Below are 25,535 nucleotides of genomic sequence, written 5' to 3' on the forward strand. Positions count from 1 at the left end.
GAGGGGGCGGGGCAGTGAGTGAGGGGGCGGGGCTGTGTGTGAGGGGGGTGAGGGGGAGGGGCAGTGAGTGAGGGGGCGGGGGCTGTGTGTGAGGGGGGTGAGGGGGCGGGGCTGTGTGTGAGGGGGGTGAGGGGGAGGGGCTGTGTGTGAGGGGGGTGGGCAGTGAGTGAGGGGGGCGGGGCAGTGTGTGAGGGGGCGGGGCAGTGTGTGAGGGGGCGGGGCGCGGGGCAGTCGGCGCATGCGCACTGCTCCCGTCTGCTGGTCGTCGCTGGGCCTCTCCGTGTTCCCGCCAGCGTCGCCTTCGTCGTCGTCGCGGATACGAGGAGGAGGAGGAGGGGGAAGACGCGGACGCCCGCGACATCCCGCCATGGACATCCCGCAGCCTCCCGACGGTGAGCGGCGCCGTGCGAGACCCGCCCGAGAAAGGCAGCGGGGAACGGGGAGCGGGCGGGGGAGGGCAACGGTGGTGCCAGGCGACGGCCAGGCGCAACTTGGTTAGACTAGGCCGCGTTTCTTGGGTTTCCAACGCGGGCGATTTCAAATGACAAAATCGATTTTTGCGGATAGTTTTATTCACAAACTGAACGTCCTCTTATTCTTAGGTTTTTTCGGTAAAGTCACGTAGGTAAAAAAACATTAAAAAATAAAATAAAAATCACGACGTTTCGGAGGCAACACAAGCTTCCGTCTTCAGGTGGTACCGTCACAGCCACGACAGCTGTATCAAGTAAATGAGAGATTGCAGTAGCTACCACTTCGTTTATATAATGGTTGGAGAAGGTGGTGGTGCAACCATTATATAAACGGAGTGGTAGCTACTGCAATCTCTCATTTACTTGATACAGCTGTCGTGGCTGTGACGGTACCACCTGAAGACGGAAGCTTGTGTTGCCTCCGAAACGTCGTGATTTTTATTTTATTTTTAATGTTTTTTTACCTACGTGACTTTACCGAAAAAACCTAAGAATATGAATCCTTGCAGTCACGAAAGCTTCAAATCTAGAATGAACGTCCTCTCCCGTGTGGGGTATTTATAATTGCCGGTGGTGTCTTCCCAACCGAATGGCTTCATTATCAAGGTGGGAAAAGTGGTGTGCAAGTGATCGCACAGAGGTGCATGCAGCTCCCGAGGGGATAGCAACGAGACGAGATAGGCGATGGGACCTACCCAGATGGCAGCATGCCTTGGTCCGCCTCCCTCCTTCCCTCACTCGGTGTCCCTCCGCCCCGTGTCCTCCGTGCAGACCAGGAGCAGAGAAACATCATCGACAAGCTGGCGCAGTTTGTCGCGCGCAATGGGCCCGAGTTTGAGAAGATGACCAAGCAGAAGCAACGCGACAACCCCAAGTTCGCGTTCCTCTTCCGCGGAGAATACTTCAACTACTACCAGTACAAGGTCACTACGGAGCAGCAGAGTGGGTGTAGCACACACGCTTATTCACCACCACCACCACATGCGCTTTAAGACATCGGTCGTGACCACACTGTGGTGGTTGTAGTCGCCTCTTTCTGTTTGCTCAGTGCACGCAACCATACTTGCATGTATGCGCATGCATGCGCACATAAAGATGTACGTATACATGTACACCAAAACACGCGGGCATGCATTGACACATGCACACAACATGCATGAACACAACAACAACCGCCATTTGCCACTAAGTGGCGGTGACGTCACCACGACGCTTGTGCCAGGCCATGTGCACCTTGAGGCCACGTGAAGTGTCGAACGCCCGCTGGCAGGAGGTCACAGGGCAGACCCAGGTGCCACGGGTCGACTGAGATGACCGAGATGACTGGCTGATGCACCACCTGTGCCCCCTACTGTACCACCATGAACACACACGAATACACAGACATATGCGCCTAAGGAAACTAGCAAACACGTGCACACACAAGTTGTCACAACATGCACACACTAACACACAAAATCAAGCAATTACGTTGTCACACATACAAGCACAAACAACCAAACACTCTTGACACGCATGCATGTGTACACACTTGTGCGCCCTCACAAACACGCGCGTGTGATCTTGACTGCACACAGTCCTGAAGCAGCAGCAGGCACGCATGGCTGGAGCCTCGGGCCAGCCGGTCTCTCTGCACCAGGCGCTGGTGCAGCAGTCGCTGCAGACGGCGCCCTGGCAGCAGGGCCAGGGCAGCCCTGGGGGGCAGCAGCAGCAGCAGCTCCCGCCCTGGCAGCAGGACAACGCTCAGCCTCAGCTCCCGCCGTGGCAACAGCCTCAGGTACAGTCGTGCATCCTGGGGGCACGGCCGCCGTGTGTGTTGCGTGCACACCTTGGCTGCGTTGCGTCCGCCTTGCCTACTGTAGGACAGGAGATGCGGGTGCTGAGTTTTGCTTATTGCGTGTGTGTGTGTTATGTAACAAATTATACGAAGCGTAAATGCAGGTCCGCCTGTGGAAGAGGAGCTTAGAGACTCGGTGAGGTGTTCAAATAAGTAATGTTGCCAAGTAAGGCATCACAGTGGCCATATGTATATCGGTTTCTTTTCAATACACACATCACTGTTGCGAATACATCGCAGTGAGAAGGAACATCAAAACCAGGACTATAAAACAAATGACATAATCTCCTTCGTCTCCGTGTTCATGTCCTTGCAGGGCCAAGCCAGCCCCGGGCAGCAGCAGGCCTTGCCACCCTGGCAGCAGCCGCAGCCCGACCCGGTGCTGCCCCCGTGGCAACAGGCTGCTGCCCAACCGCCGCCATCCGCTGCCCTCCAGGGCCTCCCGCCCTGGCAGCAGCAGGGACCCGACCCCGTGCAGCCGTCGCTGCCCCCCTGGCAGCAGCAGCAGCAGCAGCCCCTGATGCCAGCGCAGCCGCAGATGCCTGTGGTCCCCTCTCAGGTGTGAACCGGGCTTGTGATGATGCGATGATAAAACATCCTTTCTAGATTTGAAGCTTTCGTGACTGCAAGGATTCATATTCTTAGGTTTTTTCGGTAAAGTCACGTAGGTAAAAAATTTAAATTAATAAAAGTAAAATAAAATAAAAATCACGACGTTTCGTGATTTTTATTTTATGGGAATGTGTTTAACACGTAGGCTTTCGCGACCAAGCACTAACTTAACGGCACGTGTTTGTTTACGTGACGAACCTTGCTAATTGGCTGTGTCGGGTGGTGGCGGGTTTAACGACACGTGTATATTTACGTGATCTGACCCAGCGAAATCTCTGTTATGGATGGAACCCCGTGCTCGTCGATTGCACGTTCATTTTCCGTGGGGTGGCGGTGGCGGTGTGAGCTCGTCCTCAACGCTGTCGTGTCCGTCGTCGTTATGGACGCCCGGTAGGGTGGCGCCCCGCCAGTCGCGGGCCCCGACGGACCCTTCAGCGCCGGCCCGGTGGCGCCCGGTGGCCGCATGGTCCCCAACCCGCAGCATGTGCAGGAGCAGATCCAGCAGAGCCTCGCCAACTTGCAGCAACAGCAGCAGCACCTCCTGCAGCAGCAGCAGGTGAGGAGGGGGGGCAGCAGGTGCCGCTGGTGCTGAGCGAGTGGTGCGTGTGAAAGTCGGCAACGATGAGCAGGGTTGCCATGCAACAGGGTGGTGCAGATTCGTCTTGTTGCTGAAGAGTCGTGTCGCTATGCAACAGGAAGGTGCTGATGAGTAGTGTTTGCCGTGCAATAGGGAGGTGTTGACGGTGAGTGTTCCTATGCAACAGGGAGGTAATAATTTGTAGCATTGCTATGCAACAGGGAGGTCCTGATGGATAGTTTTGCTTGGTAACAGTTGAGCTAATCGGAAGTATTGCTGTGCAACAGGGAGGTGCTGACAAAGTGTTGCCACGCAACATGCTGGCGAGGGTTGCTGTTTCCGCAGCAACGGCGCATGAGCGTCCCCACGGTAACGGTGTGCGTTTGCCGCCCCGCGTGACGCCAGGAGCAGATGGAGGCGGCCGTGTGTGCGGCCCAGGAGGCGCGCGTGCGCGCAATGGCCGCCGAGGCCCAGCTCAGCCTGAGCGACCTGGACGGCCTCCTGCAGCCGATCATCGACACGTGCACTAAGGACGCCATCTCTGTATGGCACCTCACCCCCCTCCACCAGCACCAACAGCGTTGATTGAGCAGTCTATTGTGTGTGTGCACGAGATGGTTTTGGTATGTGCGTAATGGCGAACACGGCGTGCGTTTCTTGAGACGGTGATGGTGTCTGTGTGACGGTTTTGGGGTGTGGTTGGGAATGTATTTAATATTGTTAGTGTGTGACGATGTGTGTGTGCGTGAAAATTGTGTCACGGTGTTGGGTGTGTGATGCTGCGTCCGACGGTATCGATGTGTGATGCAATCCGTGTGACAATGTGTTAGTGGTGGTGTGTGTGTGTGTGATGATGCGTGTCAATGTTTGCGGATGATGGTCTGCGTGTCACGGTGACGGTGCGATCGTATGTTCGCGACGGTGACGTTGCATGCGACGGTGATGTGACGGCGGCGGTGACTTCTCGCGTGCGCTGCGTGCAGACCGGCAAGACGTGGATCTTCTCAAACGCCAAGTCTACGGGGGTGTGCGAGGCGCTGGCCGAGTACCTGCGCTGGAGGATCGTGCGTCCGGGCTCCAGCTTCGAGCTGCGCCTGCACCTCATCTACCTCATCAACGACGTTCTGCACCACTGGTGATTGCCGTGCCTGCCCCATTGCCCCGTTGCCCCCCCCCCCATCCCCTTGCATCCGTGCCAGAGGTCGCAAACGGGTTTTGATTCCTTACCCGTACCCGGCCGCACCAGGGTCGCAAATGGGTACCCGTACCCGGCCGGGTACGGGTAGCCGGGTATCGGGTAGGGTACGGGTATCGGGTACCCGGTTGCGACCTCTGATCCGTGCTAAACGCAGGGCTGCATTGAAGGCGATTTCGTGTTTGTGGTCCACCGCCACGCTCGGTGCTTTTTGTCTTGTTCGGTCAGGTGGCTCTTTCCACTGCAGAACCCGAGCCGTGCCACGTGAACAAAACTAAAAACTAAACTATTAATTTACCAGGTCAGGCACACTTGCGCTATATAGCTCTTTTTCAGAAACAACCTGGCCACAAATGATACCTCAATGAAGTGGCTTACCATTCGGACGCTGTCTTTCCGACAGCCCTGTTCTTCACCTGAGGGACGGCTGCTTGCGTTGTGGCCAAAACGTCGTGAGAATTGTATTTTATTATGTTTTATTATTATTTTATTATTTCCCTTCTACGTGACTTTACCGAAAGAACCAAGAAGGTGAATCCCTGCAGTCACGAAAGCTTTAAATCGAAATGCAACGAATTGTCGCTATTTGGGGGTCAATTAAATCCGGGAACTGATCCTGTTTGGTCCCGTCTTTGCCGGCTCATGTGTACTTGCGGTTGCGTGTGGTTGCGCGGAAGCAGCCAGCGCAAGCAGGCGCAGGAGCTGCAGGTTGCCCTGCAGCAGGTGGTGGTGCCCATCTTCTGCATGGCCATCTCCGGCGTCGAGGAGGAGAAACAGCAGAAGCTTACGAAGGTACGGGCTGAGTGAGTGAGTGAGTGCGTGCGTTGTGTATGAATGTGTTAGGTGTGTGTGTGCACGTTGTGTGTGTCTGTGTGAGCACGGAGACCCGAGTTCGGTTGCTGCTCGCGACAAACAGCAGCGGCGAATATCTGAACCGGTCCTGGGCCTCCTCTAGGTCAACTCGGCCTTGAAAACGAGTTGCTGGAGTTGCGTGAGACGTCGCCACTGGGGAGACAAAGTTGGCTGGGCGTAGTGCGAGCCACGCCACCACTACGTGCGCCGTGTTGTTCTTCATAGGTGCACGCGTACAGCACTTGCCTCAAGAGTCTGTTAAGGCTATACGGGGGATCTTTGTCTTTTTGTGAGTGTTCGTTGCATTGTTGTGCTGTGTTACCGTGCCGGTTTGACGCTGCCTTGCATCTTTCCATGCGCTGCTGTGTTGATGCTACTTTGTGCCCCTGCTATGCGCCGTTGTGCCGTGTCTTTGTCGTGTGTCCGTACGTTTCCGTGTGCTGCGGCTCTTTATGTTACCGTCTGTGTCCTGGTTATGTCCGTGTGTTTGCGTCGCTTGGGCGCTGTGTCTTCTATTGCCTCTACCGCATTCCCTCGGTTGACGACTTCCCCGTGTGTGTGCGCAGCTGCTACAGCTGTGGGAGAAGAATCGCTACTTTGAGGACAGCATCATCGGACAGCTGAAAAACCCGGGTCCGAGCCTTGCGCAATACAAGGCAAGCACTCCTCCTCATTCTTATCCCTGCATTCGTCTTCAAGGCTTGTTAATGTTAACTTACCGTCGGTTAACATCTGCCATGTGTCCTGAGTGTGCTGTTTGTCCTGTCACGTGACCCGTGTGTGCAGTGTGTCCCTTGTCATGTGTCCCCCGCCTGTCACTTGACCCATATTTAAATCTAATTTACAATTGACCCACCTGCTTGTCATCTGTCCCGCGTGCCTTGTACCCATCATGTAACTTTTGCCTGTCGCGTGAGCCGTGTGTGCTGTTTGTCACGTGACCCGTATCTACCGCATGTCCCTCGCCTGTCACATGACCCGTGTGTCCCGTCACCGCTGCCACCACCCCGTTCCCCCCCCCGCGGGCTGCAGACGGCGCTGATGGCGGAGTACGCGTCGGTGGTGGCGCCCGTGCAGTTGGCCGTGCAGCAGCAATTCCGCACGCTACAGATGCAGCACCAGCAGTTTGTGGACCACCTCACCTCCATGCAGCCGCACCTGCCGCCGGCGCTGGTTAGTGCAGGGGGAGTCTGCGGGGGGTGAGAGGGGAGGTGTCGTCATCTCACGACACCGCTGGGAAGGACGGCTGTGTTGTAATGGGCTTGTCGGTGCACTGAAGCGACGCGTGTGAGATCCGCGATTCAGACCCTGTCTGTTTCCCGCTGTAGGTTCATAATGGCTGTGGGCTCAAATCCAGGCAAGCGCTGGTGGTTAAACTGTGTTCACTAGTGTAGCGAGTGGTGGTCTCAAGCCTGTTAGAAGTGACCGCACTGTTCCCGTGTGTCCCCGTGCGTTCCCTTCGCTGGCGCTTTGGTCGCCAGGGCGTGCAGCCCACGGGGCAGCCGGGAGCCACGACCCAGGCACCTGTGGGGCCAGTTACCACACAGCCTCCCACCTCCTCGCAGGGAGGTGAGCTCACTCGCTCGCTCGCTCACGCACACACTCGCTCGCTCACGCACACACACACTCGCTCGCTCACGCACACTCGCTCGCTCGCTCACGCACACACTCGCTCGCTGACGCACACACTTGCTCGCTCACGCACACACTCGCTCGCTCACGCACACACTCGCTCGCTCACGCACACACTCGCTCGCTCACGCACACTCGCTCGCTCACGCACACTCGCTCGCTCACGCACACACTCGCTCGCTCACGCACACACTCGCTCGCTCACGCACACTCGCTCGCTCACGCACACACTCGCTCGCTCACGCACACACTCGCTCGCTCACGCACACTCGCTCGCTCGCTCACGCACACACTCGCTCGCTGACGCACACACTTGCTCGCTCACGCACACACTCGCTCGCTCACGCACACACTCGCTCGCTCACGCACACACTCGCTCGCTCACGCACACTCGCTCGCTCACGCACACTCGCTCGCTCACGCACACACTCGCTCGCTCACGCACACACTCGCTCGCTCACGCACACTCGCTCGCTCACGCACACACTCGCTCGCTCACGCACACACTCGCTCGCTCACGCACACTCGCTCGCTCACGCACACACTCGCTCGCTCACGCACACACTCGCTCGCTCACGCACACACTCGCTCGCTCACGCACACACTCGCTCGCTCACGCACACACTCGCTCGCTGACGCACACACTCGCTCGCTCACGCACACACTCGCTCGCTCACGCACACACTCGCTCGCTCACGCACACTCGCTCGCTCGCTCACGCACACACTCGCTCGCTCACGCACACACTCGCTCGCTGACGCACACACTCGCTCGCTCACGCACACACTCGCTCGCTCACGCACACACTCGCTCGCTCACGCACACTCGCTCGCTCGCTCACGCACACACTCGCTCGCTCACGCACACACTCGCTCGCTCACGCACACACTCGCTCGCTGACGCACACACTCGCTCGCTGACGCACACACTCGCTCGCTCACGCACACACTCGCTCACGCACACACTCGCTCGCTCACGCACACACTCGCTCGCTCACGCACACACTCGCTCACGCACACACTCGCTCGCTCACGCACACACTCGCTCGCTCACGCACACACTCGCTCGCTCACGCACACGCTCGCTCACGCACACACTCGCTCGCTGACGCACACACTCGCTCGCTCACGCACACACTCGCTCGCTCACGCACACACTCGCTCGCTCGCTCACGCACACACTCGCTCGCTCACGCACACACTCGCTCACGCACACACTCGCTCGCTCACGCACACACTCGCTCGCTCACGCACACACTCGCTCGCTGACGCACACACTCGCTCGCTGACGCACACACTCGCTCGCTCACGCACACACTCGCTCGCTCACGCACACACTCGCTCGCTCACGCACACACTCGCTCGCTCGCTCACGCACACACTCGCTCGCTCACGCACACACTCGCTCACGCACACACTCGCTCGCTCACGCACACACTCGCTCGCTCACGCACACACTCGCTCGCTGACGCACACACTCGCTCGCTGACGCACACACTCGCTCGCTCACGCACACACTCGCTCGCTCACGCACACACTCGCTCGCTCACGCACACACTCGCTCGCTCGCTCACGCACACACTCGCTCGCTCACGCACACACTCGCTCGCTCACGCACACACTCGCTCGCTCGCTCACGCACACACTCGCTCGCTGACGCACACACTCGCTCGCTGACGCACACACTCGCTCGCTCACGCACACACTCGCTCGCTCGCTCACGCACACACTCGCTCGCTCACGCACACACTCGCTCGCTCACGCACACTCGCTCGCTCACGCACACACTCGCTCGCTCACGCACACACTCGCTCGCTCACGCACACACTCGCTCGCTCGCTCACGCACACACTCGCTCGCTCACGCACACTCGCTCGCTCACGCACACACTCGCTCGCTCGCTCACGCACACACTCGCTCGCTCACGCACACACTCGCTCGCTCACGCACACACTCGCTCGCTCGCTCACGCACACACTCGCTCGCTCACGCACACACTCGCTCGCTCACGCACACACTCGCTCGCTCGCTCACGCACACACTCGCTCGCTGACGCACACACTCGCTCGCTGACGCACACACTCGCTCGCTCACGCACACACTCGCTCGCTCGCTCACGCACACACTCGCTCGCTCACGCACACACTCGCTCGCTCACGCACACTCGCTCGCTCACGCACACACTCGCTCGCTCACGCACACACTCGCTCGCTCACGCACACACTCGCTCGCTCACGCACACACTCGCTCGCTCACACACACACACACTCGCACGTACACTACGGAATGGCTCGCGACCTAAATAACTTGAAGTGATGCAAGTCATCTCACTCTGCCCCCCCCCCCCCCCTACTACATGCACTCTGGGCTACAGCAACCAAGGCTTTCTTTCGAAACCCGCGGTCAACCTTGGCTCGGTGGGGAGGCCGCTCATTCTCCTCTGCTGCCCTCTGCACTCTGGAACTTGCTTCCCCCACCCATCAGTGCTGTCGACTCCCTGCCCCCCCTGTTCCAAGTCCAGGCTTGAGGCCTCCTTCTGCCTCTGACTGGTCGCCTCTCCATTAAATAAACACTGCCGCTGTTTCCTCACAGCGTCTGGAGATGCGGTGGCATTTGGACGTCGCTACATGAGTCCACGTTGTCACCGTATATTTAGTCGCAGGCGTCTGGTATCATTGGTCTGATATCACCGTGAGGTTCGAATCCTTCGCGTGCGCTATCGCTGAGTCCCGAGGCTCTGGGTTTCCTTGTCGCTGATGTTCGACGGCGCTGCGATGTGACGCGTCTGACAGGGGGGGCCTTCCAAGCGCCGGTCGTGTCGGGACCTGGGCCGGGGGGCCCTATCGGATCGGGGGGCCCCCCTGAAGCCATCCCTCCCGTCGGCGCCGAGGGGCACCACCCCTCCGCCTTCCCTTCCTCGCAACAGGGGCCACCGCAGCAGCAACAGCAGCAGCAGTCACAGCAACAGCAACAATCACAGCAGCAGCAGCAACAGCCTCCCTGGAACAACCAGCAGGTGGGACGATCTGCTGTTGTGTGTGTGTGTGCTGCCTCTGTGTGTGTGTGCTGCTGCCTCTGTGTGTGTGTGCTCCCTCTGTGTGTCTGCTGCCTGTGTGTGTGTGTGCTGCCTCTGTGTGTGTGTGCTGCCTCTGTGTGTCTGCTGCCTGTGTGTGTGTGTGTGCTGCCTGTGTGTGTGTGTGTGTGTGCTGCCTCTGTGTGTGTGCTGCCTCTGTGTGTGTGCTGCCTCTGTGTGTCTGCTGCCTCTGTGTGTGTGTGTGTGCTGCCTCTGTGTGTGTGTGTGTGCTCCCTCTGTGTGTCTGCTGCCTGTGTGTGTGTGTGCTGCCTCTGTGTGTGTGCTGCCTCTGTGTGTGTGTGTGCTGCCTGTGTGTGTGTGTGCTGCTGCCTCTGTGTGTGTGTGCTCCCTCTGTGTGTCTGCTGCCTGTGTGTGTGTGTGCTGCCTCTGTGTGTGTGTGCTGCCTCTGTGTGTCTGCTGCCTGTGTGTGTGTGTGTGCTGCCTGTGTGTGTGTGTGTGTGTGCTGCCTCTGTGTGTGTGCTGCCTCTGTGTGTGTGCTGCCTCTGTGTGTCTGCTGCCTCTGTGTGTGTGTGTGTGCTGCCTCTGTGTGTGTGTGTGTGCTCCCTCTGTGTGTCTGCTGCCTGTGTGTGTGTGTGCTGCCTCTGTGTGTGTGCTGCCTCTGTGTGTGTGTGTGCTGCCTGTGTGTGTGTGTGCTGCCTCTGTGTGTCTGCTGCATGTGTGTGTGCTGCCTCTGTGTGTCTGCTGCCTGTGTGTGTGTGTGCTGCCTGTGTGTGTGCTGCCTCTGTGTGTGTGTGCTGCCTCTGTGTGTCTGCTGCCTGTGTGTGTGTGTGCTGCCTCTTGTGTGTCTGCTGCCTGTGTGTGTGTGTGCTGCCTGTGTGTGTGCTGCCTCTGTGTGTCTGCTGCCTGTGTGTGTGTGTGCTGCCTCTGTGTGTCTGCTGCCTGTGTGTGTGTGTGCTGCCTCTGTGTGTGTGTGTGTGCTGCCTCTGTGTGTCTGCTGCCTGTGTGTGTGTGTGCTGCCTGTGTGTGTGCTGCCTCTGTGTGTCTGCTGCCTGTGTGTGTGTGTGCTGCCTCTGTGTGTGTGTGCTGCCTCTGTGTGTCTGCTGCCTGTGTGTGTGTGTGCTGCCTCTGTGTGTCTGCTGCCTGTGTGTGTGTGTGCTGCCTCTGTGTGTGTGTGCTGCCTGTGTGTGTGCTGCCTCTGTGTGTGCTGCCTCTGTGTGTGTGTGCTGCCTCTGTGTGTCTGCTGCCTGTGTGTGTGTGTGCTGCCTCTGTGTGTGTGTGCTGCCTCTGTGTGTCTGCTGCCTGTGTGTGTGTGTGCTGCCTGTGTGTGTGTGTGCTGCCTCTGTGTGTCTGCTGCCTGTGTGTGTGTGTGCTGCCTCTGTGTGTGTGTGCTGCCTGTGTGTGTGCTGCCTCTGTGTCTGCTGCCTCTGTGTGTGTGTGCTGCCTCTGTGTGTCTGCTGCCTGTGTGTGTGTGTGCTGCCTCTGTGTGTCTGCTGCCTGTGTGTGTGTCTGCTGCCTGTGTGTGTGTCTGCTGCCTGTGTGAGTGTGTGCTGCCTCTGTGTGTCTGCTGCCTGTGTGTGTGTGCTGCCTCTGTGTGTCTGCTGCCTCTGTGTGTGTGTGTGTGTGTGCTGCCTCTGTGTGTGTGCTGCCTCTGTGTGTCTGCTGCCTGTGTGAGTGTGTGTGCTCCCTCTGTGTGTCTGCTGCCTGTGTGTGTGTCTGCTGCCTGTGTGAGTGTGTGCTGCCTCTGTGTGTGTGCTGCCTCTGTGTGTGTGCTGCCTCTGTGTGTCTGCTGCCTCTGTGTGTGTGTGTGTGTGCTGCCTCTGTGTGTGTGTGCTCCCTCTGTGTGTCTGCTGCCTGTGTGTGTGTGTGCTGCCTCTGTGTGTGTGTGCTGCCTCTGTGTGTGTGTGCTGCCTCTGTGTGTGTGTGCTGCCTCTGTGTGTGTGCTGCCTGTGTGAGTGTGTGCTGCCTCTGTGTGTGTGTGTGCTGCCTGTGTGTGTGTGTGCTGCCTCTGTGTGTCTGCTGCATGTGTGTGTGCTGCCTCTGTGTGTCTGCTGCCTGTGTGTGTGCTGCCTCTGTGTGTGTGTGCTGCCTCTGTGTGTGTGTGCTGCCTCTGTGTGTCTGCTGCCTGTGTGTGTGTGTGCTGCCTCTGTGTGTGTGCTGCCTCTGTGTGTGTGTGCTGCCTGTGTGTGTGTGTGTGCTGCCTGTGTGTGTGCTGCTTCTGTGTGTCTGCTGCCTGTGTGTGTGTGTGCTGCCTCTGTGTGTCTGCTGCCTGTGTGTGTGTCTGCTGCCTCTGTGTGTGTGCTGCCTCTGTGTGTCTGCTGCCTGTGTGTGTGTGTGCTGCCTGTGTGTGTGCTGCCTGTGTGTGTCTGCTGCCTGTGTGAGTGTGTGCTGCCTCTGTGTGTCTGCTGCCTCTGTGTGTGTCTGCTGCCTGTGTGTCTGCTGCCTGTGTGTGTGTCTGCTGCCTCTGTGTGTGTGCTGCCTCTGTGTGTCTGCTGCCTGTGTGTGTGTGTGCTGCCTCTGTGTGTGTGCTGCCTCTGTGTGTGTGCTGCCTCTGTGTGTCTGCTGCCTGTGTGTGTGTGTGCTGCCTCTGTGTGTGTGCTGCCTCTGTGTGTCTGCTGCCTGTGTGTGTGTCTGCTGCCTGTGTGAGTGTGTGCTGCCTCTGTGTGTCTGCTGCCTGTGTGAGTGTGTGCTGCCTCTGTGTGTGCTGCCTGTGTGTGTGCTGCCTGTGTGAGTGTGTGCTGCCTCTGTGTCTGCTGCCTGTGTGAGTGTGTGCTGCCTGTGTGAGTGTGTGCTGCCTCTGTGTGTGTGCTGCCTCTGTGTGTCTGCTGCCTCTGTGTGTCTGCTGCCTGTGTGAGTGTGTGCTGCCTGTGTGTGTGTGTGCTGCCTCTGTGTGTGTGCTGCCTCTGTGTGTCTGCTGCCTCTGTGTGTCTGCTGCCTGTGTGAGTGTGTGCTGCCTCTGTGTGTGTGCTGCCTGTGTGAGTGTGTGCTGCCTGTGTGAGTGTGTGCTGCCTCTGTGTGTGTGCTGCCTCTGTGTGTCTGCTGCCTGTGTGTGTGTCTGCTGCCTGTGTGAGTGTGTGCTGCCTCTGTGTGTCTGCTGCCTGTGTGAGTGTGTGCTGCCTGTGTGTGTGCTGCCTGTGTGTGTCTGCTGCCTGTGTGAGTGTGTGCTGCCTCTGTGTGTCTGCTGCCTCTGTGTGTCTGCTGCCTGTGTGTGTGTGTGTGCTGCCTCTGTGTGTCTGCTGCCTGTGTGAGTGTGTGCTGCCTCTGTGTGTGCTGCCTGTGTGTGTGTGTGTGCTGCCTCTGTGTGTCTGCTGCCTGTGTGTGTGTGTGCTGCCTCTGTGTGTATGCTGCCTGTGTGTGTGTGTGCTGCCTCTGTGTGTGCTGCCTGTGTGTGTGTGCTGCCTGTGTGAGTGTGTGTGCTGCCTCTGTGTGTCTGCTGCCTGTGTGAGTGTGTGCTGCCTCTGTGTGTGTGCTGCACGTGTGTGTGGCAGTGAGCACGCTGCACTATGAACCTAGCGACCCGAGTTCGATTCCCGCTGACGGCTAACACCAATGACAACTATCTGAACTGGCCCTTGGCCTCGGCAAAGTCGACTCGGCCTCGAACTAGTACCTGGTGCAATGGGTAAACATCTCCGCTCGGAAGACAAAGGCGGCCGGGCGTGGTGCTGGCCACCCACCCCCTTGTGTGCCGTGCCGGCCTTCATAGGTGCTCGCTAGCAGCACTTGCCCCTACGGTCCGTTAAAGGCTACACGGGAGATCTTTGTCTTGTGTGTGTGAGCTGTAAGTTAAACTCATGTTGTGTGCAGGGGCAGCAGGGGGCACCGTGGGCTGCCAACCCCCCCAACTTCAGGGCCCCTCACCCTGGCGCCTTCAACCAGCCCCCCCTCAACTTCCCACCCGGGCCCCCCCCAAACATCTCTTACGATTACCAGCACGGCTCGCACCAACGTACGTACGCACGCACGCACCCACACGCACTTGCGTGCACCCCCAATCGACGTGTCGCCAGACTCGGCCGGTCTTGTTTAAAACACGGCCAACATCGGCGGCTGTAGGAGATGGTGCTGGGCCTCCTCAACGGTCTAAATGAGCACCTGGTGTCGCGTGTAAACATCATCATTGGGGAGATGGAGGTGGCCGGGTTTGGTGCTAGCCACAAGCAGGTGCCGACTAACATAATTTGCCCAGACGCATTTAGATAAACACAAAGATCACCTCCACTCGTGCCCAGCTAAGGGCACTTAGAAAATACAAGCCTCTCGCACAGAAGACCTATCTTTAGACAATCGCGTGTGTGGGTATCAACGTGTCCGTGTGCTGCAGGAATTGGACCCCCACCCAGCTTCCACCACCCGCCCGGCATCCCCCCGATGGGGATGGAGTACCAGGCCCCGGCGGGACCCCTCCCGGCGCCGCCGCCGCCGCCCCCCCCTCCCCACAACATGGCGCCCGACTTCACGAAGCCCCCTCCAGGCTTCCCCAACATCCCCCCGCCACCCGTGGGCACGCAGGCCGCTGCAGCCGCCGCGGCCGCTGCCGCCGCCGCCCCGGAGCCCGGCGTCGACCCCAACGACCCCACGCTGCTACCCACGATGCCCTACTACGAGCTGCCCGCCGGCCTTATGGCTCCGCTCGTCATGGTGGGTGTGGGATAGAGCGTCATTGTGCGCGTCGCACTCGAGGACGAGCGTGGGTCAGGGCGCGTGCCGGACGCCCGCTGATTCTGGAACTACCTCTGGTCTCCCCGCTAACCCTTGACCCCCGTGCGACCCCACAGCTGGAGGAGACGGAGTACCGTCCCCTCAACCCCAAGGACATCCGTCTGCCCCCCCCGATGCCGCCCAGCGACCGCCTCCTGGCCGCCGTGGAGGCCTTCTACAGCCCACCGTCGCACGAGCGTCCGCGCAACAGGTAAGGGTCTCCCAGGGCCGCCACGTGGCCTGCCGCCATGCCGTCTCCCTCGCTCCGTCGTGCGCACTCTCGGCCTAGTTCAGGGCGCGAGAGCTGATTCGGCTGCTCCCCCGAAGACTTGCTGGCCCTGGAAGCTGTGGGCTTCGCCAAGAACTATCATTATCACCGTCATTGTAGACATCATCACGAATATGGCCATCATCATCGTCTTCATTGTTAGGCATCTTCGGCTTAAAGCAGAGGTCGCAAACAGGTTTTGATTCCTTACCCGTACCCGGCCGCACCAGGGTCGCAATCAGGTACCCGTACCCGGCCGGGTACGGGTAGCCGGTACCTGATTGCGACCTCTGGGATGAAGCCATGTTGCAGGCGCGGGTGGGTTGATTCTAGGAACTTGAATTGTGAGAAGAGACAAGACGTTGGGAAATGAGTGACAAACGGTGACTCACCAGTGACTCACGGTCTACCCGTACCCGGCCGCACCAGGGTCGCAAACGGGTATCGGGTAGGGTACGGGTATCGGGTACCCGATTGCGACCTCTGGCTTAATGACCCTTCTCTGTCCCTGTGTGCCGAGATGTGCATGTCGTTCTTAATTGTGCAGCGTCTCGAAATGCAGCTGCATCCCTTTTGCGCTCTGAATATAAATCGGGTTCTCTTGCGGACTGCAAAAGTGGCAGCTCAAGTCTCAACGGGCAGCCTTGTCACTGCATTTGCGGATGAACTTGCGTGACACTTGGGACACGTGCAAGAAGATGCTGTCCCCTTTGTCGGGCGATATTGTGAGCTGGTTGGTGTGATGGGGGGACGGGGCGCCACGCTGGCCAGATGTTAACTACCTCGCCTGGTATACCGGAGGTCGTGGGTTCGATCCCGATCCTCACGCCTGCTGTATATATATTGGAGTTTGCGTGTTCTCCCCGTGGTCGCGTGGATTTTTCTCCGGGTCCTCCGGTTTTTCCCGTCACATTTACTATCGGCATGCGTTTTTGTAATATATGGCTGCTACAAATCTCCACATGACGATAATCCACTTTGTTGAGCTATCATTGGTGATAGCCAATTGGCTTCCGAAAAATACCTATCTCGCTCACTTGGGCCATTCGTGGTAAAATACAAAGATACTTTTAGACGGTGGGCAGTGCGACGATGAGTGGGCGGCGCCGGCGTTGATGCCGATTGCCCCGGCGCGGGCGATTTGCTAAGCGTGAGCGGTGCGCGCCGCGGTGTCTGTGCGATGCCAGCAGTGAGGGCTGGGAACAGAACGGCCTCTACGAGTACTTCCGAGCCAAGATGCGCGCACGCCGCAGGCGCGAGGAGCGTCTGCACCGCCGCGGGTGAGCCCCCCCCCGCACCCGCCTCCGAAACCCTGTAACGTGGCGCGTCTCTATTACCTGTGGCACGCACACCCCTCTCCCCGGCGGTACGCGAGTGTGTTCGTTAAACGTCCTTCGCCACCGTACGTAGCCGACCGTGCCACTGAGACGCCGTAGCGAGATATTATCTCCCTCGCCTGGTACGCAGGAGGTCGTGGGTTCGATCTCGACCTTGACGCCTGCTGTGTATTTGGAGTTTTTGCGTCTGTGTGTGTGTATACAATTCCTTGTTTTTATTCACGCACACGAATCTGTGTGTTTATCACTGCATTTATCGTAGTGGGGTAGTAATTACACGTGTGTCCATGAGTGTGTTTACTTGTTCGGCACCACGTCATATACTGTCACGACCCTGCTAAACCTTGACCACTTGCAGCGCGTGACGACTCAATTTCAACGACTCAATCGGCGGACGCCGCCGTGCGGAGCGCGGTGATTTTGTCGTGAGGAACGGATTTTGGAGTTGACCTGCTCCGACCTTTGACCCCTCGATGCCAGGAGGTCGCGGTCGCGGAGCGGATCGTGCGGCGGCCGCCGGTCGTACTCCAACTCCGGCTCGTCGTCGTCGGGATCCAGCTCCTCCTCGTCCTCACGCTCACGCTCGCCCCGAAGGTAACGCTCGCTACCACGGTAACGCTCGCCCCCAAGGTAACGCTCGCCCCGAAGGTAACGCTCGCCCCGAAGGTAACGCTCGCCCCGAAGGTAACGATCGCCCCCACGGTAACGCTCGCCCCGAAGGTAACGCTTACCCCACGGTAACGCTCGCCCCCAAGGTAACGCTCGCCCCGAAGGTAACGATCGCCCCCACGGTAACGCTCGCCCCCAAGGTAACGCTTACCCCACGGTAACGCTCGCCCCCAAGGTAACGCTCGCCCTGAAGGTAACGATCGCCCCCACGGTAACGCTCGCCCCCAATGTAACGCTCGCCCCGAAGGTAACGCTCGCCCCCAAGGTAACGCTCGCCCCGAAGGTAACGATCGCCCCGAAGGTAACGCTCGCCCCGAAGGTAACGCTCGCCCCGAAGGTAACGATCGCCCCGAAGGTAACGATCGCCCCGAAGGTAACGATCGCCCCCACGGTAACGCTCGCCCCCAAGGTAACGCTCGCCCCGAAGGTAACGATCGCCCCGAAGGTAATGATCGCCCCGAAGGTAACGATCGCCCCCACGGTAACGATCGCCCCCACGGTAACGCTCGCCCCGAAGGTAATGATCGCCCCGAAGGTAACGATCGCCCCGAAGGTAACGATCGCCTTCACGGTAATGCTCGCCCCCAAGGTAACGCTCGCCCCGAAGGTAACGCTCGCCCCGAAGGTAACGCTCGCCCCCAAGGTAACGCTTACCCCACGGTAACGCTCGCCCCCAAGGTAACGCTCGCCCTGAAGGTAACGATCGCCCCCACGGTAACGCTCGCCCCCAAGGTAACGCTCGCCCCGAAGGTAACGATCGCCCCCACGGTAACGCTCGCCCCGAAGGTAACGATCGCCCCGAAGGTAACGGTCGCCCCCACTGTAACGCAGCTTGGTGCGACGCACGTACAGTAGTAAGACCTTGGATTGCGAGCAGAATTCGTTCCGGAAACGAGTTTGTAATCCAAAGCACTCGTGTATCAGTTGTGATCACGTGACGCTGGGCAGACAAAAGCGTATACACGTGTAGTGACGTCCTATGTCACTACACACGTACTACTCGTATTGCAAGACCTCGCTCGTTTATCAAATTAATGTTTATTTTAAAAAATTTCTCGCCTTGCAAAACACTCGCAGACCAAGTTAATCGCAATCCAAGGTTTTACTGCGGTTGGATGTGCTCTGCCTCCGAGCCTGCCCTGGCGGCATGTGGTGAAGTGTCGATTTGTTGGTTACAATTGGATCTTCGGCTCGGTACACTTAACATTGTCTGCAATTGATATGCTGAAGATATTTATAAATATAGGCTTAAGAAAAGGGAGTAGATTAATCTGTACATTTCGATTTAAAGGGATTAATCGTCTTGGTTCTTTCGGTAAAGTCACGTGGAAGGGAAATAATAAAATAATAAAAATAAACATAATAAAATAAAATTCTCACGACGTTTCGGCCACAACGCAAGCAGCCGTCCTCAGGTGAAGAAACAGAGTTGTCGGAAAGACAGCGCTCCAATGAACACTGCTAAGCTTGGCAGCGTATTTAAGCTGGGTGGGAGGATCAGAGCGCCTTGACAAAGGAGTTTACATATCAACAGAGGAATTTAGCATAGAAGTAGCTATGATAATGTGAGAGATTAGCATGATGTTAAAGTGAGAAATTAGCATGTAATCTAATCTGTACACTCGACGGAAAAAACAAGCAACGTCAACAACGACAAACGACACTAATAATCGTTGATTCCGTCGATGCCACGGCCTTGAGTCGTGACAACCCATCGAATCGCTGGGGTGGGTGGTAGCGTTGGTGGTGAACCGTCGTGCCCAGTGCGCTGCACATCCCACCTCCGCAGTTCGACGGAACGTGCCGCGCTTCTCCCATTCCGCAGGCGACGGAGCTACAGTCGATCGCGGTCGAGGTCCCCGCGCTACCGCCGGAGGTCTCGCTCCGCCTCTCCCCGCGCCGCCGCCGCTTCCCCTCGCCGCCCGCGGGATCGCTCGGAGCGCTCTCGCAGCAAGACTCCTCCGTGCGTCGCTCGCTCACCTTGCACACCTGTGACCTAGTGACCCCCACGCGGCCGTGACCTCCTGTGGCGAGCTGTGACCTCCTGTGACTAGCTGTGACCTCCTGTGGCTAGCTGTGACCTCCTGTGGCTAGCTGTGACCTCCTGTGGCTAGCCGTGACCCCTTGTGGCTAGCCGTGACCTCCTGTGGCTAGCTGTGACCTCGTGACCCCCCGCGGCTGTGAGTTGGTGACCCTCTGTAGCCGTTACCTCGTGTGACCCACCTCCCGCATGCACGTGACCTGTGACCTCACGACCCTACTCAGACGTACCTGCTCGCTCATGATCGCACACCTGTGACTCCCCGAGTGCACGTGATACCTCGTGACCCTCTACACCTGTGACACCCTTGCCAACACACACTTGTGACTTAATGACCACGCACATCCGTGTTGCCCGTGCGCTCGTGATGCCACAGTCCCCTCTAGACGTGACGACGGAGCTGCCCTGGCTGTCCACTGTGCACGATGAGTAACCGGGGCAGCGTCGATGAGTCCCGGGGCAGTCCCCCGGGGCAGGTGGGGCAGCAGCACCCCGAGTCCCAGTGGGATCCAGAAGGCCAAGACGACGCCGACACACGCCAGTGACGTGAAATCTGCGCTTGCTTGACGGTAGCGTGACGTGGCGCTGTGTGTGCCGCCCCCCCCCCCCCCCCCCCGCAGGTCGCAGGCGTCTGGATTGGGCGGTGGCCACGTGCCCCCCGACCACCGCATCAACGAGGAGAACAAGGGGCGGCAGCTCATGCTCAAGATGGGTGAGCGCCCGTCGCAACATCGTCACTTTATACGTATCCCAGCAGCCCGCGCGTCCCTTGCACCTTGACCGGTGAGCAAATAGAGTCTCATGAAAGCCGAGTATCAATCCGCTGCTGGATGAAGGGCCTCCTCTGAAGTTTCCCATGCGAGTCGTGGGATGTTGAGCGACCGGGCGTGGCGCTGGCCACCCACCCCCCCCCCTCGCGCGCCGTGCCGGCCACAGTAGCTGCTCGCCCAACAGCACTTTGTTGAGGCTATACGGGGGGGGGGATCTTTGTCCTTGTGTGTCCGTGTGCGCGGCGCAGGCTGGAGCGGGGCCGGTGGCCTGGGCGCCAACGAGCAGGGCATCCAGGACCCCATAAAGGGCGGGGACATTCGGGACCGCTGGGACCAGTACAAGGGCGTAGGCATCCCCCTCGATGACCCCTTCGAGAGCTTCCGGCGCAGCAAGAGCAGCACTTTCATCGCGCGCATGAAGGCTCGCGTCGACGACCGTACGTAGCGGCGCGGGGCGGGAGGGGCGGGAGAGGCGGGAGGGGGCTGGGTTACCGGTCCGCGCTTCGATTCGAATTCAGTCTTAGTCCCAGGACCCCCAAGCTTTGCGTTGTTTGTCTTGTGTTAGCGTCCGCGCTTCGATTCCTCCTCACATGTTGAGCCAAGCAGCAACGACTTTGTTTCGTCTCGATCCACGGTGCATTTACCACCAATACGGTGCATGTCACAACACCCTCACCCACTCACTCGCTCACCCACGCTCACCACACTGCAGGTCACAACACACTCACCCACTCGCTCACCCACGCTCACCACACTGCAGGTCACAACACACTAACCCACTCACTCGCCCACGCTCACCACACTGCAGGTCACAACACACTCGCCCACTCGCTCACCCACGCTCACCACACTGCAGGTCACAACACACTCATCCACTCGCTCACCCACGCTCACCACACTGCAGGTCACAACACACTCACCCACTCACTCACCCACACTCACCACACTGCAGGTCACAACACACTCACCCACTCACTCGCTCACCCACGCTCACCACACTGCAGGTCACAACACACTCGCCCACTCGCTCACCCACGCTCACCACACTGCAGGTCACAACACACTCACCCACTCGCTCACCCACACTCACCACACTGCAGGTCACAACACACTCGCCCACTCACTCGCTCACCCACGCTCACCACACTGCAGGTCACAACACACTCACCCACTCGCTCACCCACGCTCACCACACTGCAGGCCACAACACACTCACCCACTCACTCACCCACGCTCACCACACAGCAGGTCACAACACACTCACCCACTCACTCACCCACGCTCACCACACTGCATGTCACAACACACTCACCCACTCACTCGCTCACCCACGCTCACCACACTGCAGGTCACAACACACTCACCCACTCACTCACCCACACTCACCACACTGCAGGTCACAACACACTCACCCACTCGCTCACCCACGCTCACCACACTGCAGGCCACAACACACTCACCCACGCTCACCACACTGCAGGTCACAACACACTCACCCACTCGCTCACCCACGCTCACCACACTGCAGGTCACAACACACTCACCCACTCGCTCACCCACACTCACCACACTGCAGGCCACAACACACTCACCCACTCGCTCACCCACGCTCACCACACTGCAGGTCACAACACACTCACCCACTCACTCGCCCACGCTCACCACACTGCAGGTCACAACACACTCACCCACTCGCTCACCCACACTCACCACACTGCAGGCCACAACACACTCACCCACTCACTCACCCACGCTCACCACACTGCAGGTCACAACACACTCACCCACTCACTCGCCCACGCTCACCACACTGCAGGTCACAACACACTCACCCACTCGCTCACCCACGCTCACCCCACTGCAGGTCACAACACACTCACCCACTCGCTCACCCACGCTCACCACACTGCAGGTCACAACACACTCGCCCACTCGCTCACCCACACTCACCACACTGCAGGTCACAACACACTCACCCACTCGCTCACCCACGCTCACCACACTGCAGGTCACAACACACTCACCCACTCACTCACTCGCCCACGCTCACCACACTGCAGGTCACAACACACTCACCCACTCGCTCACCCATGCTCACCACACTGCAGGTCACAACACACTCGCCCACTCGCTCACCCACGCTCACCACACTGCAGGTCACAACACACTCACCCACTCGCTCACCCACGCTCACCACACTGCAGGTCACAACACACTCACCCACTCACTCGCTCACCCACGCTCACCACACTGCAGGTCACAACACACTCACCCACTCACTCGCTCACCCAGGCTCACCACACTGCAGGTCACAACACACTCACCCACTCACTCGCTCACCCACGCTCACCACACTGCAGGTCACAACACACTCACCCACTCACTCGCTCACCCAGGCTCACCACACTGCAGGTCACAACACACTCGCCCACTCGCTCACCCACACTCACCACACTGCAGGTCACAACACACTCACCCACTCACTCACCCACGCTCACCACACTGCAGGTCACAACACACTCACCCACTCGCTCACCCACACTCACCACACTGCAGGTCACAACACACTCACCCACTCGCTCACCCACGCTCACCACACTGCAGGTCACAACACACTCACCCACTCGCTCACCCACGCTCACCCCACTGCAGGTCACAACACACTCACCCCACTGCAGGTCACAACACACTCACCCACTCGCTCACCCACGCTCACCACACTGCAGGTCACAACACACTCACCCACTCGCTCACCCACGCTCACCACACTGCAGGTCACAACACACTCACCCACTCGCTCACCCACACTCACCACACTGCAGGTCACAACACACTCACCCACTCGCTCACCCACGCTCACCACACTGCAGGTCACAACACACTCACCCACTCGCTCACCCACGCTCACCACACTGCAGGTCACAACACACTCACCCACGCTCACCACACTGCAGGTCACAACACACTCACCCACGCTCACCCCACTGCAGGTCACAACACACTCGCCCACTCGCTCACCCACACTCACCACACTGCAGGTCACAACACACTCACCCACTCACTCACCCACGCTCACCACACTGCAGGTCACAACACACTCACCCACTCACTCGCCCACGCTCACCACACTGCAGGTCACAACACACTCACCCACTCACTCGCTCACCCACGCTCACCACACTGCAGGTCACAACACACTCACCTACTCACTCACCCACGCTCACCACACTGCAGGTCACAACACACTCACCCCACTGCAGGTCACAACACACTCACCCACTCACTCACCCACGCTCACCACACTGCAGGTCACAACACACTCACCCCACTGCAGGTCACAACACACTCACCCACTCACTCACCCACGCTCACCACACTGCAGGTCACAACACACTCGCCCACTCACTCACCCACGCTCACCACACTGCAGGTCACAACACACTCACCCACTCACTCACCCACGCTCACCACACTGCAGGTCACAACACACTCACCCACGCTCACCCCACTGCAGGTCACAACACACTCACCCACTCACTCACCCACACTCACCCCACTGCAGGTCACAACACACTCACCCACTCGCTCACCCACGCTCACCACACAGCAGGTCACAACACACTCACCCACTCACTCGCCCACGCTCACCACACTGCAGGTCACAACACACTCACCCACTCGCTCGCCCACTCGCTCACCACACTGCAGGTCACCTCGCTGATCTTTCTGCTTCTTACCCCGTACTGCTCGTCCGTGTTCCATCGTCTTTATAACGTTTCTCGGTATTCAGGAATCGTATCGACTCCCTTCTCCTGCACCTTTAATGGTGCCGCTTGTCGCTGGCCGCTTTGCGTTTTGGGCTTTTGGGTCTGTGCTCAGCAATCTTCCATTATTCACGTAACAAAGTATTTAGTTTTCATTTGTCGATCACCGAGGTGTTGGTGGTCATCCGCGCTGCGCGCGTAACGATCGTCTCTTGTGCCGTTGCAGCTACCGCCCCCCCTACTCCAACCACGGAAGCGGAGGTGAAGGAGTGAGGAGGTGGAGGAGTGAGGAGGTGGAGGAGTGAGGAGGTGGAGGAGGTGGAGGAGTGAGGAGGTGGAGGAGTGAGGAGGTGGAGGAGTGAGGAGGTGGAGGAGGTGGAGGAGTGAGGAGGTGGAGGAGTGAGGAGGTGGATCGCGTGGACATGGACACGACACCACAGGCCTGTGCACGGGCAGCCCAACGGAGAACCGCACACACACCAACACATCCCCCATGTAGCCTTCTCAGACCGGGGCAAGTTCAGTTTGTACCGAATAAGGCCGGCACGAAACATTTTGTCTCCCCGGTGCCGATCATTGTTAACACATTGCACCAGGTACTCATTTAAAGCTGAGTTGACCTAGGGGAGGACCAGCACCGGTTCAGGTGTCCGCCACTGATATTGGCCGTGAGCGGGAATCCAACGCGGGTTGCAGGTTTTGCTTGTGGAGTGGCTGCTCCCCAAAACACAACCCACACAGATCCACCACTACATGTCCACACACATTACACACACAAATCCAGACATAGTGACGAATCCACCAACACACACACAGGTGCATCCACATATCCACCCACACGTACGCCCACCATTTCAACGACGGGTGTTTTGTTTACGGGAAGCGGTGAGATTTTGTACAAAAATTAACGTCTCTGTGGATGAAATGTTCAGGGACGAGAAATCCAACCCTCACCCTGGGCGAGCGGGGTTTGCCGAGTGATCGTTTCTGCGTCGTGTGTTGGCACGCATGGCGCCAAGGTGGCTAGGAGATGTTAACTACCTCGCCTGGTATACACAAGTCTATGGGTTCGATCCCGACCTTGACACCTGCTGTGTATTTGGAGTTTGGATATTCTCTCACCCCTTGGCCGTGTGGATTTGTCTCTGGGTCCACCGGTTTTTTTCGCCCGCGTTCAGAATCGACATGCGTTGGGACTATGTGACCGCTGTAAATGTCCACGAGATGAGCCGCTGCGTTGAGCTATAATTTGTGACGGACGAGGTCGCTTCTGAAGAATAGCTCAGTGTGGGGCCTTACCTGGTAAAATACAAAAAAATCGAACTTGAGATTGTTTTGTTAAAAAGGCGCATTGGGTGGTACCAATTTTCGATGTGGCCCACGGGCTCGCTACTCCGTGCGTCGCGTTTGTGCCCAGTGCGGTGGTTTGCGAGACGGAGGTGGGTTGTGGGGGTGCGCGTGGCCGTGAGACGGGGCGCGATGGGGCTTGTGCCGCGATGGAGCACCGGTAGCGACAACGCCTGCGGTTTTGTATTAAAGCATTGGGGTCGTTTCGCCAGAGGCTGCGTGTCCCTCATTCTGTGTGCGCACTCGCTCTGCGGCTGATGAGCGTGCTGCGTCTCTGTGAGGGCAAGCGTTTCACGATCGTCGTCGTGGGGCGCGGGATGAAGGCCGCTTCTCCCTGTCGCCATGTCTCCGTTCGGAGGACTCATTTTTGTGTGTTTACTGTAACTTTTTAGCGTTTTGGTTTCTTTTACTTATTGTGCTTTAGTTTATT

The 25,535-nt window shown here is 58.6% G+C and overlaps 1 protein-coding gene across 4 annotated transcripts; it reads left to right on the forward strand.

Annotated features, from left to right (window-relative positions):
• The first annotated feature begins 226 nt into the window (after positions 1–226).
• LOC144735851 (calcium homeostasis endoplasmic reticulum protein-like) lies at positions 227–25,314 on the forward strand. Of its 4 annotated transcripts, none has more exons than XM_078618395.1 (21): positions 227–392; positions 1,245–1,415; positions 2,051–2,250; positions 2,627–2,869; positions 3,317–3,478; positions 3,905–4,042; positions 4,483–4,634; positions 5,372–5,486; positions 6,113–6,202; positions 6,579–6,719; positions 7,028–7,115; positions 9,970–10,193; positions 14,016–14,157; positions 14,533–14,849; positions 14,987–15,120; positions 16,365–16,457; positions 16,995–17,108; positions 19,009–19,146; positions 19,845–19,936; positions 20,243–20,431; positions 23,985–25,314. In XM_078618395.1, exons 1-21 carry the CDS (start codon positions 239–241, stop codon positions 24,029–24,031), a joined length of 3,144 nt encoding a protein of 1,047 aa, XP_078474521.1. In that variant the 5' UTR covers positions 227–238; the 3' UTR covers positions 24,032–25,314. The 4 variants fall into 4 exon arrangements, with proteins under 4 accessions (XP_078474521.1, XP_078474538.1, XP_078474529.1 ...); XM_078618412.1 differs by having other exon boundaries at positions 16,368–16,457; XM_078618403.1 differs by having other exon boundaries at positions 5,375–5,486.
• Positions 25,315–25,535: the final 221 nt, after the last annotated feature.

The sequence above is a fragment of the Lampetra planeri genome, chromosome 3 (assembly GCF_965212315.1).
Source record: "Lampetra planeri chromosome 3, kcLamPlan1.2.h2, whole genome shotgun sequence".
Taxonomy (NCBI): domain Eukaryota; kingdom Metazoa; phylum Chordata; class Hyperoartia; order Petromyzontiformes; family Petromyzontidae; genus Lampetra; species Lampetra planeri.

Excerpts from the sequence above, each read along its gene's own strand:
- LOC144735851 (XM_078618395.1), top strand. The coding sequence starts at position 239 with ATGCGCACTGCTCCCGTCTGCTGGTCGTCGCTGGGCCTCTCCGTGTTC. Across the intron at positions 6,203-6,578 it reads CGAGCCTTGCGCAATACAAG|ACGGCGCTGATGGCGGAGTA; the intron begins GCAAGCACTCCT and ends CGCGGGCTGCAG. Across the intron at positions 6,720-7,027 it reads CGCACCTGCCGCCGGCGCTG|GGCGTGCAGCCCACGGGGCA; the intron begins GTTAGTGCAGGG and ends TTTGGTCGCCAG.